This window comes from Desmodus rotundus, chromosome 2 (genome assembly GCF_022682495.2).
Source record: "Desmodus rotundus isolate HL8 chromosome 2, HLdesRot8A.1, whole genome shotgun sequence".
Lineage (NCBI taxonomy): Eukaryota > Metazoa > Chordata > Mammalia > Chiroptera > Phyllostomidae > Desmodus > Desmodus rotundus.
This window is the reverse complement of record NC_071388.1, coordinates 108,486,087-108,507,615: the sequence shown is the minus strand read 5'-3', so window position 1 is coordinate 108,507,615 and position 21,529 is coordinate 108,486,087. Positions and strand designations below refer to the sequence as shown.

The window sequence follows — 21,529 nt, the reverse complement described above, 5'->3', positions numbered from 1 at the left end:
ATTTAAACAATCAATTGTATCTATATAGTAGTAATGAGCATACAAAAAATGAAGCTAGCCCCGGCCAGTGTGGCTTGGTTGAAGCATTGTTCCATACACAAAACAGTTGGGGGGATTTGATTTTTTGGTAAGGGCACTCATCTAGGTTGTGGGTTTGATCCCTGGTTGGGTGTGTACAGGAGGGAGCCAATCTATGTTTCTCACATCAATGTTTCTCTTTCTTTCTTCCCCTTCCTCTCGCTTTAAAATCAATAAAGACATTAAGAATAAATTCAAAATGAAACTGAGAAACTATTCCATTTACACTAGCATCAAAATAATAGTTAGGAATTAGTTTAACAAAAAACTTTTACTCTGAATAATACAGAACACTGTTGAAAGAGATTAAATTAGTACTAAGTTAATAGAAAGACCAGCTATGATCATGATCAGAGTACTATAAGGTGGCAAAATTTCCCAAATATGTCTATAGACTCTACCTTCAAAATTTCCAATGACCTTTTTTGCAGAAATTGACAGGCAGATCCTAAAATTTACCTGAAAATCTAAGAAACCCAGAACAGCTAGAACAACCTTGAATAATAACAACGAAGTAGAGAACTCACAATTCCCAATTTCACAGCTTCAGAGTTTCAGTAGATAAGACATTGTGGTAGTGGTCATAGGTTAGACATAGACGAGTGGAATAGAATTGAGAGTCCACAAGTAAGCTTTCTTATATACAACCACCAAACACATGTTCAACAAATTGCCACGACAATTCAATGCTGGAAAAAAGCCATTTCAAGAAATGGTCATCAGAAAATTGGCTAGTCCCATGCAAAAGAGTAAAGTTGGACCTTCTACTTCACATCAGATAGAAAAATTAACAGAAAATAGATTAACCTCCTAAATTGGAGCTATAGTTACAGGGTACAGGACTTGTTTTGGGGGCCGTAAAAATATTTTAAAATTGAATGTGGTGATGGAGGCACAATTCTGAATTTCTAAAAATCATTGTGTTGCACACTTCAAGTAGGCAAATGATATTTATGTGAATTATATTGCAATATCTTTTAAAAAATATATATTGATTATGCTATTACAGTTGTCCCATTCCCCACCCCCCCGTCACTCAACTCCATCCTGCCCACCCCCTTCCTCCCACATTCCCCCCCTATAGTTCATGTCCGTGGGTCATACATATAAGTTCTTTGGCTTCTACATTTCCTACACTATTCTTACCCTCCCCCTGCCTATTTTCCACCTATCATCTGTGCTACTTATTCTCTGTACCTTCCCCCCCTCCCCCTCCCACTGCCCTATTGACAACCCTCCATGTGATCTCCATCTCTATGGTTCTGTTCCTGTTCTAGTTGTTTGCCTAGTTTGCTCTTGTTTTTGTTTTAGGTGTGGTCGTTAATAACTGTGAGTTTGCTGTCATTTTTACTGTTCATTTTTTTAATCTTCTTTTTCTTAGGTAACTCCCTTTAACATTTCATAGAATAAGGGCTTGATGATGATGAACTCCTTTAACTTGACCTTATCTGAGAAGCACTTTATCTTCCCTTCCATGACTTGGAATACTTCTTGCCAGCCCCTTCTTGCCTGTAAGGTCTCTTTGGAGAAATCAGCTGACAGTCTTATGGGAAGTCCTTTGTAGGTAACTGTCTGCTTTTCTCTTGCTGCTTCTAAGATTCTCTCCTTGTTTAATCTTAGGTAATGTAATTATGATGTGCCTTTGTATGTTCTTCCTTGGGTCCAGCTTCTTTGGGACTCTCTGAGCTTCCTGGACTTCCTGGAAGTCTATTTCCTTTGCCAGACTGGGGAAGTACTCCTTCATTATTTGTTCAAATAAGTTTTCAATTTTTTGTTCTTCCTCTTCTCCTTCTGGCACCCCTATAATTCAGATGTTGGAACGTTTCAAGATGTCCTGGAGGTTCCTAAGCCTCTCCTCATTTTTCCGAATTCTTGTTTCTTCATTCTTTTCTGGGTGGATGTTTCTTTCTTCCATCTGGTCCACACCGTTGATTTGAGTCCCAGTTTCCTTCCCATCACTATTGGTTCCCTGTACATTTTCCTTTGTTTCTCTTAGCATAGGCTTCATTTTTTCATCTAGTTTTCGAACAAATTCAACCAATTCTGTGAGCGTCTTGATAACCGGTGTTGTGAACTGTGCATCCAATAGGTTGGCTATCTCTTCCTCGCTTAGTTGTAATTTTTCTGGAGCTTTGAAGTGTTCTGTCATTTGGGCCATTTTTTTTTTTTTTTTTTTTTGTCTTGGCGCGTCTGTTACTTTAAGGGGTGGAGCCTTAGGTGTTCCGGGGGGCGGGGTAACGCTGGTCGCTGTGCTGTGATGCTGTATGTGGGGGAGGGGCCGAGAGGGAGCAATGGTGCCCGCTCCACTCTCCACCGGATTTCAAACTTTCACTCCGCTACCCATAATCAAACTGGGCCCCTCTGGTGCTGGCTCCCGAGTGGGTGGGCTTGTGCACACTCTAGGCCCCTGTGGGTCTCTCCAACGACCTCTCCTGTGAGGCTGGGAGTCCCACCTGCTGCCGCCTCAACCGCCACTGGCGTTTTCAATCAGAGGTTTGAGACTTTATTTCCCCGTACTGGAGCCCTGGGTTGCATGGTCTGCTTTGTTCCCCGCCATTAGTCCGGTTTGTGCGCGAATGTGGGGCTGCAGGGTCTGCTAGTGGTCGGACTGCCTGCCCTGTTCGTCCCACACTCCGCCAGTCTCGGTCCCGCCATGGCAACGCAAGTCCTCTGCCCAGGCTGCCCATATCCGCCCCTCCTACCGGTCTGGATGAATGTTTATTTTTTATTTCCTTGGTGTCGGACTTCCTTGCCGTTCAATTTTCTGTCAGTTCTGGTTGTGCGAGGAGGCGCAGTGTGTCTACCTATACCGCCATCTTGGTTCTCGCAATATATCTTTTTAAAGTAAGAGGTTATAACTAGTGATCCCACAAACATGAAAAGGATAATAAACTATATAAGCAATTCCATGCCCAGAAATTTAATAACTTGAAAGTCCAATTCCTTGAAAGACAGAAAACTACCAAATCTCACGAGACACACAATCTAAATAGGCTTATATTTATTATTAAATTGAATTGATAATTACAAACTTTCCAAAACAAAAAGTAGTAGATCCAGATATTTTTCACTGCTGAATTTGACCAAATATTTAGGGAAGAAATTGTGCCAATTTGCTACAATTCCTTGTAGAAAATAGAAGTAGAGAGATCCATTTCTAACTCATTTTATGAGGCCAGCATTATCCTGACACTGAAAATAAAGACAAGTACAAAAAAAGAAAAAATGCAGAAATATTGCTCATAAACATAGATACAACTAAATGTCGGCAAACTGAATCTAACAATGGGTAAAAAAAGAGTAATACACCATAAACAGTGGGATTTATTCTAGGTACAGTTGTTTAACTGGCTGGTTCTATGATAACAAAAAAATCAACAAATAAATTCTACCATATCAACAAGCTAAAGAATATGCATGATCATATTAGTTATGCAGAAAAATCATATGATGAATTCTATCATCCATTCTACAATTAAAAACTCTCTTGCCCTGGCTGGTGTGGCTCAGTGGATTGAGCACTGCCTGCAAATCAAAGGGTCACCAGTTCGATTCCCAGTCAGGGCACATGCCTGGGTTGCAGGCCAGGTCCCCAGTAGGGGGCATGTGAGAGGCAATCACATATTGATGTTTCTCTCCCTCTTTCTCCCTCCCTTCCCCTCTGTCTAAAAATAAATAAAATCTTAAAAAACACTTTTGGCAAGTTAGGAACAGAGAACTTTTTCAACTTCATAAAGAAAATCTTCCCCAAATCCTAATGCTAACACTATACTTAATGGTGAGAAACTGTACACTTTACCCCTAATGTTGGGTATAAGGCAAATATATCCCCCTGTACCATTTCTATTCAACATCTTACTGGAAGCCCTAGCTAGTGCAATAATAAAGAAAAACAATAAAACCTGTACAGATTGGGAAAGAAGAAATAATGCTGTATTTGTTCACATACGGAATTACTGTTTATGTAGAAAGTTTCAAAGAATCAACAACAACAAAAAACATAGCAACATCACAGCATATAAAGCTAAGACTATATAATGTCGATTGCTTTCCCATACACTGCCAGTGAAAAATTAGAATTTGAATTGAAATATGCTCAGAATGTGTATGAGAAAAACTGAAAAACTCTGATGAAGGAAGTCGAAGATGTAAATAAATGGAAAAATAATCTATGTTCATGGATTAGAACACTGAACATTAAGATGTCAATTCTTTCCCAATATGATCTACAGACTCTACTTAATGGTAAATTATTGAAAGCTATTATATATATATATATATATATATATATATATATATATATATACACACACACAGATTCTAAGTTTATGAAAAGACAAAAGGCCCAGAACAGCCAACAAAATAGTGAAGAAAAAAGTTAGAGAATTGATACTACTAAAATTCAAGAATTACTATATAAAGCTGCAGTAATCAAAACAGAGTGGTATTGGCAAAAGAATAAAGAAATAGATTGACATTAAAGAATAGAGAACCCGGAAACAAATATAGGCCCACACAAATATAGAAAACTGACCTTTGACAAAGAAGCAAAGGTAATTTAATGGAGAAATAATAATCTTTTTCAACAAATGGTGCTAGACATCCACATGCCAAAAAAAATCTTAAACCTTACACTTCCACAAAAATTACATCAAAATGATCCATTTTGTAAAACACAAAACTATAAAAAGCCTATAACAAAACACAGGAGAAAATGTACGTGATCTTGGGTTTGTTAGTGTCATTAGATATCTCAAATGCACAATCCATGAAAGAAAAAAATTGATGTTGAAGTTTATTAAAAAAAACCCCCAAAACCCAAACACCTACTTCTACGCAGCAGAGAGAAAGGAGCTTATACCCTTTGCAACAGCATGGATGGAACTGGAGAGCATTATGCTAAGTGAAATAAGCCAGGCGGTGAGGGACAAATACCATATGATCTCATCTTTAACTGGAACCTAATAAATAGAAGAAAAAAGGAAACAAAATATAACCAGAGACATTGAAGTTAAGAACAATCTAACAATAGCCAGGGGGGAGTGGGGAGGGGACAGTGAGGAGAGGGGATTACAGGAGCTACTATAAAGGACACAAGGACAAAATCAAGGGGGAGGGTGGAGGTGGGGGAGGGAGGTGGGATTGGCTGGGGTTGGGTGGAGGGAAAGGGAGAAAATGCAGACAATTGTAACTGAATAAAAAACAAAACAAACAAACAAACAAATCAAACACCTAGTTCCGCCCTGGCTGGTGTGGCTCAGTGGACTGAGTGCCAGCCTGCGAACCAAAGGGTCGCTGGTTCGATTCCCAGTCCGGGGCATATGCCTGGTTTGTGGGCTGGTTCCCTAGTGGGGGGCACGTGGGAGGCAACCACATGTTGATGTTTCTCTCCCTGTCTCCCTTCCCCTCTCTCTAAAAAGTAAAATAAAATCTTAAAAAAAAAAATCACCTGCTTTTCAAAAGGCACTAAATAAAGGGAAAGATAAGCCATAGAATGTAAGAAAAATATTTATGAAAGGGAAAGATAAGCCACAGAACGTAAGAAAATATTTACGAAATGCCTATCTGAGTAAGATTGATAACCAAAATATACAAAGAACTCTCTTAAAACTGAATTGGAAAACAAACAACATAAATTAAAATATGGGCAAATATCCGAACAGATACCTCATCAAAAACAATGTAAAAACAGCACAAGTATATAAAAATGCTTAACATCATGTATCATTCATTAGGGAAGTACAAATGAAATCTATGAGATACCATTACACATCTATGGAATAGATAAACTACAGAACACTGACAACACTGAACATTGGTGAGGATGTAAAGCAACAGAAATTCTTATTTATTGCTGGTGGGAATGTAAAATGATGCAGTCACTTTTGGAAGACAGTTTCTTTTAACCTTATGATCCAGCAATCACTCTCCTAGGTTTTTACCCAACTGATTTGAAGATTTATTTGCACATAAGAACCTGCATGCAAATGTTTATAATAGCTATATTCACAATAGTCAATAACTGGAAGCAAGATGTCCTTTAATAGGGACACGAATAAACAAACAGTTGTATATTCTCACAATACCACACCATTCAGCAATGAAAAAAAATCAACTTTAATACATGTATTTAATACATGTCTGAATCTCAAATTATGTTGAGCATAAAAGCCAGATACAGTAAGTATAGACAGTATAATTCCATTTATATAAAGTTCAACAACAAACAAATCTATGATAACAGATTGGTTTTTACTTTTGCGGGGGCAGAGGTGTACTGACTACAATGGGATACTCTGCAGTTATGCAATGTCATGTGTCTTTATTCAGATGTTATATATGTCAAAGTGCATAAAATTGTATAGTTAAGATTTGGGTATTTTACTTTATGTAACTATACTACAGTAAAATAGATTATTTAAAAAAGTCAAGACACTGGTTATTTTGGATGGATGTAGTGGGTTGTGATTGGGATGGAGCAATTGAGGGGCTTCTGAGGTGACCACTGTTGGCCCGGAAAATGTACCCGCTAAAAAGGATACCTGTAGTTAATGGGCTTAAATTCCTAACCAGAGCCTAGCAGTCATTGTTTTCAAAGATCCCTCACCAATGCTGCATTTCAGGGGAAAGCCAGACTGGGCTGCCAAGCCTCCTGCATTGGGCTCCTGTCCTCTAAATTGACCCTCATAAGAGAGCTCCTAGGATGAAATTTGACCAATAGAACTTGGACTTTCCTGTCCAATGAAAGCCGCACAGCTATATTCTCATCTTTATCTTCACCAATGAATTGGAGTGGCTGTATTTCTACACATCAGGACAGTGCTATGTGGAATAATCAAGCAGTAAAATTTGAGGTCCTCATTGGTATAGGAATAGACCAACTCAGGATCTGATTGGGGTAGAACCAGGGGAAGGCAGGCACATGTGCCATAAAAGTCAGGAAGGGGGAGGTGTTGTACCAAAGAATTCTGCTGGTCTAGCCTGAGGAAAAGAAGGGCTTAGTTGGGGGGGTGGACCCTTCTAGAGCACGTGGAAGTTTGGCAAGTTAATTGGGCATTCTGAGAAAGCACCAGTTTCATCCCACACCACAAACTAATATAAGCCCAAGGAACTCTCTCTTACCCACCTGGTGAAGGTACTAGCTGGTGTATACTTGGGACCTTCTGGCCCTGGAAGTCACATAGTTGATGGCAGTACAGGCCACACACACAGGTTCCAGAAGAGAACCTGAAGCTGGACAGGGTCCGTGCACAAACTTAGCTGCCTGAATGACTGTTCAGCAACTGCCTGCATTTCCCAAAGGACAGCACTTGAAATGTGAAAAGGAATTCTGGACACTGCCTTTGGTTTTGGTCTGGCTGACGACAACTGGTCTTTCCTCCAGTTTTCCAGAGGGGATGGGCTTTGCCACTCTCCCAGATCATGCAGCTTTTGAATAACCACCTCTTGCCTTTCTCACCAGCCTCTGCCTCTAGAATTTGCCTATTGGTGGTGACAACAGACAAACTGCTACTTGGGTTCTGTACCAGTTTTGCCAAACCCAGAAGGGACAGTATAGACATTGGGAAGTCCTAGAGGGCTCAGTTCCCAGCTGCCTTTGGCAGGCCAGCCCTGAGTGGGACTGCAGGGATTTCCCTATCTCAGGGAATTTCCCTGCACTCCTGTGCAAGGTGTCAGCCACTTGAAACGCTTGGCTGATGAAAGGAAATGGGTCTGGGAATGAGATAGACTCTGACTGAGTCAAACTGTCAGTCTTCTACCTTTGCCATTTGAGCTTTGTGCCACTGGGGTCCAGTGGGGACCATTTGGACTTTTGTGCCACTGCAAGCACAGCTGGCAGAAGAAAAGACAACTTGCTAGTGAGCACTCGTCTGAAACAATGGAATTGTGGATTCAGATTTTGTTTACACGTCCCCACTTTGCCTGGGGACTTGTTGTGGTTATAGTTTTGGGTTTGTACTTCTCCTCAAAGGAGCCCACTGGGCCAAATTTTCACAGATTGAAAGAAGTGATTTTTTAAATTGTAAAACTGCATGGCCTATATAAATTTTAGCCTGAGAAAAATGGCTCCTAAATGGTTCCCTAAATTACTACACCATCGTGCAACTGGAATTATTTTGCCAATGACCAAGGAAATGGGATGAAATCCCTATGTCTAGGCTGATAAAAAGACACTATTCTAGTAATCACACTACACTGGCACCTAGTAAACAATCAGTATCTTTTAAAGTTGGCTCTATATCCCAAAGAAACATTCTAGTGAAACAGCACATTGTCCCAAGGACTTTAGCCAAGGTTACACAGGTCTATGTGTCCTAACCAGAGGAAGGCCAAGAGCCTCCTTTGCCTCTTTCTCCCCCAATCCTATACTAGGTGAGAGCTTAACACTCCAATTTAAGGAATATTGTCTCAGGTGAGCCAGTCTAGACAGAGCTAGTGTGCAAGTCCCAAAGACCTGGTCATAACCGGCATTATGTGACCAGGTCTGAGATTGGCAAATCTCAAGTCTGTTTAAGTCAGGGCAAAGAGAAGAGTGCCAGCCCCAAGAGAGAGAATCATTGCTTGTGCCCAAAGGAAGCAAAACTGGGCTACCTACCACTCCAGCAGGTTAACAGGAACTAAGAGTAACCCTGTGAAGAAAACTCACACTCCTGGGCACTTCACCCAATGACTGTGGCCTTAGTTGTTCTAAAACTTGACCAATCTGAAATGGGATATAATATAGTCTTGTATTTAAGCTAAACAAGAGCCACTGTGGCATCTTCAAAATATCAGCATAAGTGGAACTCTTTAGGTGGAATAATAAAACTATAATAGACTCAGCAATGTTTAAGAAACCCCAGTAGGGTCAACACTCAAGTGATGTGCAGTACAGCAATGAATAACTATCAAATGATGCAAACTGCTGATGTATGAAACCTCTTTGAGTCCTTTATTAACATTTGGAGATGTGTGGTACATACAATTAACAGCATCACACCAGCTACAGAAGTATAGATAACCAAGGGTGTACTTCAGATCAAGGAACTCAGAGCAATTTATGGTGTTGCCTACTCTGAGCTTTCACAAAAACCCAACTTTTGATACACACAGGACAGACAATATAATAATTCCATTTTGAAATGGTTCTTAAAAATTGATAGTTCAAACCCTTTTTGAGTGTGAGATGTGTCAGGTCTCTGGGTGCCATGGAACTGCTGAAAAAAAGACCAGCTCTGGCTTGAAGGTCAGACAGAGTAGGAACCGACTGGGGTGAGGGGAGAGGTTTGACTTTCAGTGTACAGAGATAACAGGTGGTCCAAGTGGACACTTTCAGTCCAGGCTCAGTATGGGTCCTATAGGAGTCCATCAGAAACAGTTTATAAACTGGAAAGCTGAAAAAACGCCAGCCATCTTTTGTGTCTCTGATTCCAACTGGTAGACAATGATGCATCAGGACGTGTTTATGACACAGTAAACTTAAGAGGGATGTGCCTAAAAGAAAAAATGGAATTCACTGTGTCAGGTCATCTCTGATCCTCTTGGGACACTGGGTGCCATGGGTCCCTCTGCTTTCACATGTGAATTAAGGAACGTTTTATTTCAATGCTCCACTTTGAAAATAACCAAAATCCTCCCTCCACTCCCACCATCATTCTCCATAAATTGTGTTTCCAAAGTCCCAGTTCTTGAAGGTTCTAGACTTTTTCCTTTCGCTTCAATTTTGATACCTTCTTGACAGTCCCATTCTTATTCAGAAGCTTCAGGACACGATCTTTATGATCTAAAACCTTAAGCATGGAGTCTCTGGCCTCACTGATCTGATCCATCACAAGTTTACACCTCTGCATATTCCCCTGAAACAAAAGACATGTCATTGTCAATCAGTGATCTTGAGGATGATTTGGCTCTTAAAGAACTTCTCATATTTAAATTGAGACTATTTTGGGGCTTTCACATAGAAAAATGTTTTAGTGTTTCTTGGTAATGCAGGCTGAAGTAAATAATAGGTTTTATTAAAGATATTAGTAGATGAGAAAGGGAAAGGAAGAAGTAAGAATACAGTAAACAATTCTATAAAGTGGATGATCAGAAAGGAAAGGGCTCATTCAAACCTGTATTAGTTCATTTATTCGGTGTAGATCATCATCAGTTGCTGCTTTTTTCTTCGGGATAATCCCTTCCTGTAGGTTGGTGAGTCTTTCGTAAACATCATGTTCTAGATTTGTCTGTAACACACAGTGGGGAGGCGAGCATCGTGACCTCAGAAATACGTTTTTGTTTTTTTTGTCTATTTCAGGCAAATAAAGCCTCCTGGAATCACCTTTCTAAACTAGTCTGAGAACAGTTTGGGTGATGAAATCCTTTCAATGACTAAATTGATCAATAACAATTTATGTTACAATTTGCCATATGAGTAATTCAGAGTCCATCTTCAAGGATAACTTTTAAATATTGCCCTAAATTCAATTCCTCTGGAAAACAGGTCTGTGTTAAGTTTCATAGAAATGTGCTTCTCTGCTAAGTATAGAACTAGACACAGTACCATTGTTTGTTTTCTTTTCAATACACTCGTAAGTGTTCTTCAGATCACAGCTACTTCAAAGATGGAAAAAACTTCATGAGGTTGTTGTTCTGACTGTTATCCCTTCACTTCATTGGTGAAGGCAAGATTCCTGCCCTAGGGTTTTGGAAATAGTTGAAAACGTAACACTAACTGACACTGGACAGATGAGGTCAATAGCAGTTTACTAGTCAATATACTCACAGGCCAGGGGAGGAGGACACTGCACACTATGTGGGGCCATAAGGGCCATGAGGGGGCTGTATTCAGGAACACAGTGAACAAGCAGAGGTTGTAGGAGGCAGGCTCTGTAGTGTCAAGAGGGAGAGGGACCCCATGGTTCCCACAGGAGGTTGTGACTGGCTTATCTGAGTAATAGTGCAAGCTGGCAGAGGATTAAAGCCCAATCTTCAGTGAGAAGTGGGAAACATGTCATAATTATATCTATGAAACATATACAATAATTATGTTACATAGCACACATAAAAATTCTATTATGACCCATGTTCATTGCAAATGCTTCACAGAATTTCTCAAAAGAAAATGCTCTATGACTAGACACCTCCAGTATGTGCTAAGACTGGACCTACCAGCTGCAGCAACTGGGCGGCACAGAGGTGGACTTTCCAGCCTTGGGCACGACAGGACACTCCTTTCTGATTAGCTATTTCTTGGAGCATAGCTTTCTTCTCCTCTGGAACCATAAAAAAAAGTATGCTTCAACTGTAGAAAGCTAAAATCCTTAATGTTCAAGCTGTCCAAGTGCTACTATTTTGTCTGTAATTTCTTCACTTCAATATCTTTAAATATATCCTTTGCGTTGAGGTCATTAAGAAGTCACAACATAAATAAAAGGACTCTTTTTGCCCACCCCGTAAGAATGCTTTACAGACATGCTATGCTAGTCTAGTGAGTTCAAAAGATGGCAAGTTACTATTCTAATCTCTTTAAAGAAGGAAAATATTCTTTAGTGGGTTGCAGCCTTGTTCATGTGTGCTGGTTGCAAGCATGTGGAGAGTTGGGCCTGAAGTCTTAGAAGCTCTTCAGTATTATCTAGATCTTGGAGAAATCACAGGAATCCAATTTAAGTAACACTTAAATTTGGGCAGTAAGATATAAATGAAATGTATCATTTGTGCTGGAGAGACACAAACTAGGATTGAGGGGTGCTCATCAAAGGTGAGTTTAGCTATACCTGGGAATTTTTAATTACTGTGTAAGTAGGATTTAAAATATATTTACACATTACATGGATAATTAAAAATATTTTAAATTTAAAAATTATTTTAAAAAATTACTCTTAAAAGAAAAAACAATCTATATGTTTGTCAAAACCCAGAGAATGCACAACACCAACACTGAACCCTAACATAAATTTGGGTGGTGAGATGATGGATCAGTGTAGGACTACCAGCTGTAACAAATGTACCACTACGGTGGGGATGTTGGTAGTGGCGAAGGCTGTCCATATGGGTGGGGAAGAGGGTATATGAGAAATCTCTGTGCCCCCTGCTCAATTTCATTGTGCACCTAAAACTGCTCTAAGAAGTTCGTCAAAAAAAATTGCTACCCAGCAGGCAAATATTAGCATAAAAATGATTAAACAATTTTTAAACTTCTTGAGATAATTATAAACTCATTTACAGTTGTACAAAATAATACAGAGAGATGCTGTGTACTCTTTACCCAGTTTTCCCTAATAGTAGAGTCTTGCAAAACTAGAGTATAATACCACAACACTGATATGGTGCACTGACCCTATTGTTTTCGCATTTTAGATGTACTTGTGGATTTCAACACAAGCATTTTAAAAAACTTAAATTTGAAATAAAGATTCACAGTAAGTTACAAAAAGAGTATAGAGATATATCTGATAGGAGACTTTTATCTAAAACACATGAAGAACTCTTAAAATTTATCTATTTATCTGCCTGCCATCCAACTTTATTAGATCTTTTTTCCCCATCACCATTTATCTCCCCTATACGCTTTTCTACCTCCACCCATCACCACCCCCATAATCATCATATTGTTGTCCATATTCCTAAGGTCTTTTCTTCTTTTTTTGCTCAAACCCTCCATGCCTCCAGAATAATTCTTACAACTCAAAAAGACAAACCAACTAAAAATGAAGGTCAAAGATTCCAAACAGACATCTCCCCAGAAGATATATATATGGATGGTCAATAAATACACGAAGACATTCAACATCATAGCATTAGGGAAATGCCAATGAAAACCACATTGAGAGTAATGTTGAGAAAATGATGGCGTGAGAGATGCCCTTGTCTCTTACACCCTGAAATTTCAACAATTTGAATAGCTATAACTCAACAAAGGACTTCCTATTCAACACACAGGCACACCTGAGAGATCCACACATTGAAGCATCTAAAGGTGGGCAAGTGGGAACAAACAGAACAGGTGAGAAGGGAGAAAAACTCAGACTAGCAATGGAGCCAGGGGCTCAAAAGCAGGGCTCAGTCCAGAGAGGAGAGGAAGCTGGTTGTGGCTGGCACTTCCTTCATCTGGGAGGAGCAGAGACACTTGGTGGGCATTCCTGCAGGAGCGAGCAGTGTGAGCTGTGGTTGAGCTGAAAGACCCTGGCAAGGACACAACATGGTGTATGGCCACAGTTGTTGGGCAGTGGACAGTCGAGAAAGAGAAACAAGGCCATGGAGCACTGCTGCCTTGTAGACTCCCCAAACTCACCTTCTGTTGTTCTTGGTATTGGGTTGAGAAGCACACTATCTGCAAACCGGAGAACTGTTACTACAGGATAATTATTTTTCCTGAATAAAGGGTGCATTCTGTGACTGATCCCTGGTTAGGATGCATTGGTGGGGGACCCCTGTGGAGGTTTGAGATTACCATTACAGAAAGGGCAAAACAAAGAAGGTGGCTGGGTTTCCCCAAACAATCCCACCTTAAAGCATCAGAGCTACACTGAGGACAGTCAAGGGGTTAGCTTTGGGATTTCACAGAGCTAAAAAAAAAAAAAAAAAAAAAAAAATCCCCTCCTGATTCAGTGCCACCTACTGGAAAATAATAAAAGATCTCTTTGCATTAAGTGTCACTCATAGATGCCTAGACAATGAAGGAAATCCTCAATATCATGAATAACCAAGGTAGCAAAGCAGCTCAGAAGTGAATGAAAAATCTCTAGAAAACAAACTTAAAGACATGGAAATATGTGACAGAGAATTCAAGAGTGCAGTTCTGAAAAAAACTAAAGCAAGAAAATACAGGAAGTTTAATGAGCTCAGAAAACAAATCAATGCACAAAATGAGCATTTTACCAAAGAGATTGAAATTAAAAAAAAAAAAGATTTTATTTATTTATTTATAGAGAGGGGAAGGGAGAGAGGGAGAGAAACATCAATGTGTGGTTGCCTCTAATGCGTTGCCCACCAGGGACCTGGTCCACAACCCAGGCATGTGCCCTGACTGGGAATTGAACCGGCAACCTTTGGTTCACAAGATGGTGCTCAATCCACTGAACCACACCAGCCAGGGTGAGATTGAAACTTTTAAAAAAGAACAAAACAGACATTCTGGGGATGAATTAAATAAAAGAGATCAAGAATGAACTAGTGAGCATAGGAAATAAAGCTGACTATCTGATGGATAGAATAAGTGATATTGAAGATGGAAATCTAGAAATGACACAGAGGGAAAGAGACTGGAGCATAAAAAAAAAAAAAAAAAAGCTTTACGAGATCTGACTCTATCAGAAGAATAAGGCATACCAGAAGAAGAAAGAAAAAGAAAACGAAGAGCCTTTTCAAATAGTTAGAGACCTTCCCAAACACATAGAAAGAGTTAGATGCTTGAATCCAAGAAGCAAACAGAACATAGTTACCTCAATCCAACGAGGTTGTCTCCAAGGTACATTGTATTAAAATTGTCAAAAATTAAAGACAAAGAAAGAATTCTCAAGACAGCCAAGGAGAAAAAGGAAGAATCTATAAAAGAAAGCCCATTAGGTTATCTTCAGACTTCTAAGCAGAAACTCTACAAGCCAGTAAAGAGTGGAACCAAATATTCAAACTACCGAAAGAAATTACCAGCCAAGAATAATATATCCATCATAGTTACCCTTCAGATATGAACGAGAAATAAAGACTTTTCCAGACATGCAGAAGATTAGGGAATTTATTACCAGAAGACCTCCATTGCAGGAAATACTCAAGATCACAACACCATTGAGTAAGATCACCAACAAACTCACAGTATAAACAGGGGCAATTTGTGATAACAAAAACAAAAAAGGTGGATGAAGATCAGATGCACTTAGAAGATGAAAAAGTACTGTGTTTATACTTTCTTTTTCATACACTAATGGTACCCCCCCCCCCAACACACATAGTTTTTAAAAAAAAGAACAGAAAAAGTATGGAATACCACTGGCACTTCTGGTCAAGATGGTGGCAAAGGCAAACACGACTTGCCTCCTTGCACAACCACATCAAAATTAAAATTAAATTATAGAACAATCAACACTCAGAAATGTCAGAAATCTAGTTGAATGGAAGTCTTGACAACTAAGGAATTAAAAAAACTACATCCATCTAGACTAGTAGGAGGGGTGCAGATATGGAATGGGCTGGTCCTACACCCATGTGTGGTGGATAAAAATTTGGCTATCTTGGCAGTGAGGAGTCCCAGCCCCATACCAGGCCTCCCAGCACAGGGTTCCAGTGCCAGGAAGATAAGTCCCCATAACTTCTGGCTGCAAAAAACAGCAGGGATTAAGTCAGTGGAAGAAACTTCTAGAGTTCCAAGCAGTTTCTCTTAAAGAATCCATACACAATCTTACCCAGACTCACTCCTTCTGAGCTCTAGCACCGGGCCAGCAGTTTGAAAGGCACTGGAGGCATACTGGGCCAATATGAAGTACCTGGCATCAAGGCGAGAGCTGGGGGGTAGCTCACTCCCAAACAGAAAGGTGGGGAGAGCCAAAGAGCGGACAGGTGGGTGCCAGGTCTGAGACCCCATACCGTCATCTCCCTCACCCTATTTGCCCCTTCCTGGAGATCCCCTAAGACTCCATCCCACAAAACGTAGAGCTGTTAACAGTAGCTTTTCCATACGAATGACTAGTCTCGGCTCATGCTTCGTAACTTCCTAAATCCTTTCAAACAAGCAACAGCTGGCCTCAGTGAGACCCCAGGCTCTGCACCTCTTGCTCCGTGGCCCCAGGCACTGCACAAGCAGCAGCCATCCTGCATCACAGCTTGGCTTTGCCTGGGAATCTCCAAGCTCATCACAAGTAGCAGTCATCTCAGACACGTCCAAAGCTTAGGCAGGGCAGCCCCAGGCAAAACACAGGTTTGAGCCGACCTTGGCCTGCACCACCCAAGAAACCCCAGGGCCAGCACCATCCAGTGGAAAGCCACAGAACATGTCGGAGCACCACCACCCTATCCCTGCACAGTTGATCCTCCACAGAGAGCAGAGGTTGGTGGACAGTGGTCACAGCCAATCTTTGCAAATGACCGGCCTGGGTAAATCCCTCCCACTGATCTGCCAACAGCAACCAAGGCTCAATTACAAAAGGAGGGTGTACTCAGCCCACACGAAGGGCACACTTCACATACCCAGCGTGGGTGATAGGGGATGCTGTGCCACTGAACTCTATAGGAAACCTACTATATTAGGTCATGCTACCAGGACATGGAGTCATAGCACCTCTGCCTAACACATAGAAACAAACACAGGGAGGCTGCCAAAATGAGGAGACAAAGAAACATGGGCCAAATGAAAGAACAGATCAAAACTCCACAAAAAGCACTAAACAAAATGGAAATAAGCAATCTGTCAGACGCAGAGTTCAAAACACTGGTTATAAGGATGCTCAAGGAGCTGAGTGGGGACCTCAACAGAATACAAAAGATCCACTCAGAAATGAAGGATACACTAATTAAAATAACAGTTTACATGGAAACAACAGTAGGGTGAACGAAGCTGAGAATCAAATCAATGATTTGGAACAAAAGGAATGAAAAATACAACCAATCATAACAACAAGAAGAAAGAAGAATCCAAAATAAAGAGGACAGTGTAAGAAGCCTCTGGGAAAACTTGAAGTGTTCCAACATTTACATTACAAAGGTGCCAGAAGAAGAGAAAGTGCAAGAAACTGGTAATCTATTTGAAAAAAATAATGAAAGAAAACTCCCTTAGTTTGGTGAAGGAAATAGACATAAGTCCAGAAAGCACACAGTCCCAAACAATATGGATTTAAAGAGGCTCACTCCAAAGCACATCATAATTCAAATGCCAGTTGTTAAAGACAAAGAGAGAACCTTAAAAGTAGCAAGAGAGAAGTTAGTTACCCACAGGGGAGTGCCCATAAGACTGTAAGCTGACTTCTGAAAACAAAATTTGAAGGTTAGAAGGGACTGGCTAGGAATATTCCAAGTCATGAAGAGCAAGAACCTACAGCCAAGACTACTCTACCTAGAAAAGATACCATTTAGAATTAAGGTCAAATAAAGAGCTTCCCACACAAGAAAATATTAAAGGAGTTAATCATCACCAAACCATTATTATATGAAATGTTAAAAGGGCTTACTTAAGAAAAAGATAAAAACTATGAACAATAAAATGGCAATAAATACATATCATCAATTGAATCTAAAAAACAAACTAAGCAAACAAGAAGAACAGAGACACATTGGCCACGGAGATAATTTTGATGGATGCCAGATAGGAGGGCGGAGGGGGGTTTAGGGGAAGGTGTGAGGAGGTGACGAGATTAAGTACAAATAGGTAGTTACAGAATAAACACAGGGATATAAAAGTACAGTAAAGGAAATGGAGTGGCCAATGAACTTATGCATATGACCTACGGACATTAACAAAGGTATGGGGATTGCCTGAGAAATGGGGTAGTGCTGCGTGGAGGGGGACAAAGGGGAAAATCGGGACAATGGTAATAGCATAACCAATAAAATGTAGTAATAATAATAAAAAAGAAGTATGGAATACCACCAAAGAAAAACAACAGACAGAAATACAAAGGGAAAGAACCAATGTAGGCACAGAGCTACCAGAAAACAAAACATAAAGTTGCTATTAAAAAATCCACACACATCAATAATTACACTAAATGTAAATGGACTGAATTCCCCAATAAAGAGGCACAGAGCAGCAGTTTGGATCAAACAAAACCCAACAGTATGCTGCCTTCAGTAGACACATCTAAGGTGCAAAAAGAAAGTTAGGTTCAAAGAGAAATGGTGGAAAATGATTCTCTAAGCAAATGACATACACAGAAAAGCAGATGTAGCCATATTTATATCTGACAAAATAGATTTCAAGATAACAATGATAATAAGAGATAAATATGGACATTTTATAATGATAAAGGGGACACTACATCAAGAAGACACAACACTTTTTAATATACATACACTCAATCAGGGAACACCAAAATATATAAAGCATTTACTAACAGAACTAAAGGGAGAAACAGACAAAAACACAATCATAGTTGGGGACCTTAATACTTGAGTGACAGCTCTAGATACATCATCCAAACAGAAAATCAATAAAGGAATATTGGCCTTAAATGACACATTAGATCAAATGGACATAATTGACATTTACAGAGAACATCCAGTTATACATTCTTCTCCAGTGCACATGGAACAGTCTCAAGGATAAACCATATGTTAAGTCACAAAACTAGTCTCAAAAAATTCAAGTAGACTGAAATTATACCAAGCATAGTCCCTGACCACAATGCTTTGAAATTAGAAACCAACTGCACAGAAAGGAAGTAAAGAAACCCACAAATAAATACTTACCTGGCAGGGGAGATACCATGATCACAAAGAAACCCACAAATATGTGGGGATTAAACAACATACTATTAAAAAATGACTGGGTCAAAGAAAAGAGAAAGGTGAGATCAAAAGTTATATAGGGACAAATGAGAATGATAACACAACATATCAAAACTTCTAGGATGCAGCAAAAGCAGTAAAAAGAGGGAAATTTATAGCATTACAGGCCTATCTCAAGAAATAAGAGAAATTGCCAGTAAACAAGCTAACATTACATCTTAAAGAACTAGAAAAAGAACAAAAGCAACTCGAAGTCAGAAGAAAATAATAAAAATTAGAGCAAAATCAAATGAAATAGGTAACAAAAAAAGACTATTCAGAAAATACAATGCAGAGCTAGTTCTTTGCAAAGACTGATAAAATTGACCAACCCATGGCTAGACTCATTAAGGAAAAAAGAGAAAAGACCTATATAAACAAAACCAGAGAAGCGACCACAGACATCACAGAAATACAAAGGATCATAAGAGAGTACTATGAAAGACTGTATGTCACCAAATTCAATAACCTAGAAGAAACAGATAATTTCCTAGAAATATATCTTTCCTATACTGAATCATGAAGAAATGTTAAATCTGAATAGACTGATCAGCAGTGAGGAAATTGAAACAGCCATCAAAAACCTTCTCCAAAGCAAAAGTGTAGGACCAGGACCAGAGGGCTTCACTAGTGGATTCCACTAAATGTTCAAAGATTTGAAACCTATAAGACAAGACAAAATACTACCACTGCGACAACTTGGATGAAGCTCAAGAATATTATGTTGAACAAAATAAGTCAGTCAGAAAAAGCGCAGAACCGTATGATTTCACTCATATGTGGGATATAAAACTGAATGTCATGGACACAGATAGCAGTGTGGTGGTTACCAGAGGGAAGTGGGTAGAGAGGTTGTGGGGAGGGGCGGAGGGCGCCTAGTGTGTAGTGACAGAAGACAGTCTGACTTTGGATAACGGGCACGCAATGTAGGTTACAGATTTGTATCATGGAAATGTGCACCTGAAACCTGTATGTTTCTTCTGACCAATGTTGCCTCAATAAATTAAAATCAAACAAAAAATCCACACTGAGGTACCACTTCCCACCCACCAGCACGCTATAATAAAAAAGTCAGTAAGGTATGGTGAGGAAGTTGAGAAATTGGAAGCATCATGCATTGCTGATAGGAAAGTTGAATGTATTTGCTTTGGAAAGCAGTCTAGCAGTTCTCAGAATGTTAGATACAGAGTTACCAAACCACCCAGAAACTCTATTCCTAGGTACATATCCACAAGAAATGAAAACAGACAGCCACACAAAAATTTGCACAAACGTTTGTAGCATCATTTTCATAATAACCAAAACGTGGAAGCAGCTCAAATGCCCATCAAATGATGAATGGAAAAAAGCTAGTATTCATTAAGTAGAATATTTGGCAAGAAAAAGGAATGAAGTATTGATACATGCTACAACATGCATAAATGTTAAAAACATGCTAAGTGAAATAAGCCAGTAACAGAATACTGCATATTATGATTCCATGCACATGAAACATCTAGCATCAGAAAAGCTATAGAGACAGAAAGTAGATCAGAGATTGCCTAGGGCTGAGGTGTATGGAGGAGTGAAGATGGCAGGATTGGGGATGATGGCTAAGGGGTATGGAGTTTCTTATTGGAATAATGAAAAATTTTAAACTAACTGTAATGATGGATGCACAACTCTGTGAATACACTAGAAATCACTAAATTATACATTTTAATATGTAAATTATATCTCTCTATTAAAAGAAACAGTAGAGAGAGGTCATTTACCCCACTGATTACATCTTATATAACTGCAGTACAGTCTCAAACCCAGGAAATTTCCATTGATGTAAAGTGTAGTGTAGTTCTATGTCATTTTATCACGTGTGTAGATTTATGTGACCACCACCACAATCAAGATTCAGAACTAGGGCATCAACACAAAGGTCTCTATCACGCTACACCATTATGGTCACACCACCCTTCCCCATCATTAACCTCTGGCATTATTTGTTTCATTTTGTCATTTTAAGAATGTTATATAGGTCAGAATCACATGGTATGTGTCCCTTTAAGAGATCCATGGAAGCTGCTGAATGCCCAATAGTTCTTTCCTTTTTATCCCTAAGTAGTATTTAACAGTACCACAGTTTGTCCAACCATTGTCCCATTGACTATCATTTGCCTTGTTTCTAGTTTGTGGCTATTACAAAAACAGTTGCTATGAACATCTGTGTACAAATTTTTGTGTGGACATAGGTTTTCATTCTTTTGGGATAAATCTTCAGGAGTGTAACTGGTGGGTCATATAAATGTCTATTTCATTTCTATGAAATCACATTTAGCGATTATTCTCCAGAGTAACTCAGCATGCCTTGCTAACCTACTCTCTAGTGAGATTGGTGAAAAATTTTAAAATAACCATTTAAAACTCCGAAAAGGTCCTAAGGGCAAATAGCAAATGCAGAAACATCTATTCAAGCACATCTACTAAAATGTGGTAAGGACATCAAAGCCTGTGGTATTTGAACAGATTATTCTTTTTCCTTCTCCTTCCCAGCTCAGTGAGTGAGGCAGAGACTCCATTCCAGAATGCTGCAAGCTGAACTGTGTTCCCTTTCCTCCAGGTGAAGGGCTTTCTTCCTAGGAGGAGCAGGACACCACCATTTCTCATCCTGCTTCCCGCTACCTATTGCTGAGGTTAGGTCACAGGTAAGTACCATTGAGATGTGGGGGCTCCCTTTTGTTCAACCCCCGCTCATGGAATACACTGTACCTCAGGCAAGACATGCTGAGGACAACTGGGGTGCCAGGGGCCCTTTTCCTGGCTTGTGAAGTGGTGGTTTCATGGTAGGAGAGGCAAGCCAAGAGGATCTCAGGCCGCTTACTTCTCTCTCTCTCTCCACAGAGTACTCACCTCTTAAAGAGCAGGGTGTTACTCAGAGAGAAGGTTACCAGTATCCCCACAACCATCTCCATAACCCTTGGTTAAGAGATTCTGCTTGGGGGAAGAAACAGTTCATAAAATAGGTAGCTCAATCTCTTCCCAA

The 21,529-nt window shown here is 39.8% G+C and overlaps 1 protein-coding gene across 6 annotated transcripts in view; it reads right to left on the bottom strand.

Annotated features, from left to right (window-relative positions):
• Positions 1-8,984: 8,984 nt before the first annotated feature.
• SAP130 (Sin3A associated protein 130) overlaps positions 8,985-21,529 on the bottom strand; it is an 84,942-nt gene continuing 72,397 nt past the window's right edge. For 5 of the 6 annotated variants that reach the window (XM_024569598.3, XM_071220644.1, XM_024569600.3 and 2 more), the window contains exons 19-21: positions 11,212-11,315; positions 10,173-10,286; positions 8,985-9,914 (exon numbers count right to left, since the gene is read on the bottom strand). In XM_024569598.3, the coding sequence (XP_024425366.1) occupies positions 9,756-9,914; positions 10,173-10,286; positions 11,212-11,315 (377 nt within the window). In that variant the 3' untranslated portion in view covers positions 8,985-9,755. The remainder of the gene's footprint in view (positions 9,915-10,172; positions 10,287-11,211; positions 11,316-21,529) is intronic. The other variant, XM_024569602.3, reaches the window with a different exon arrangement.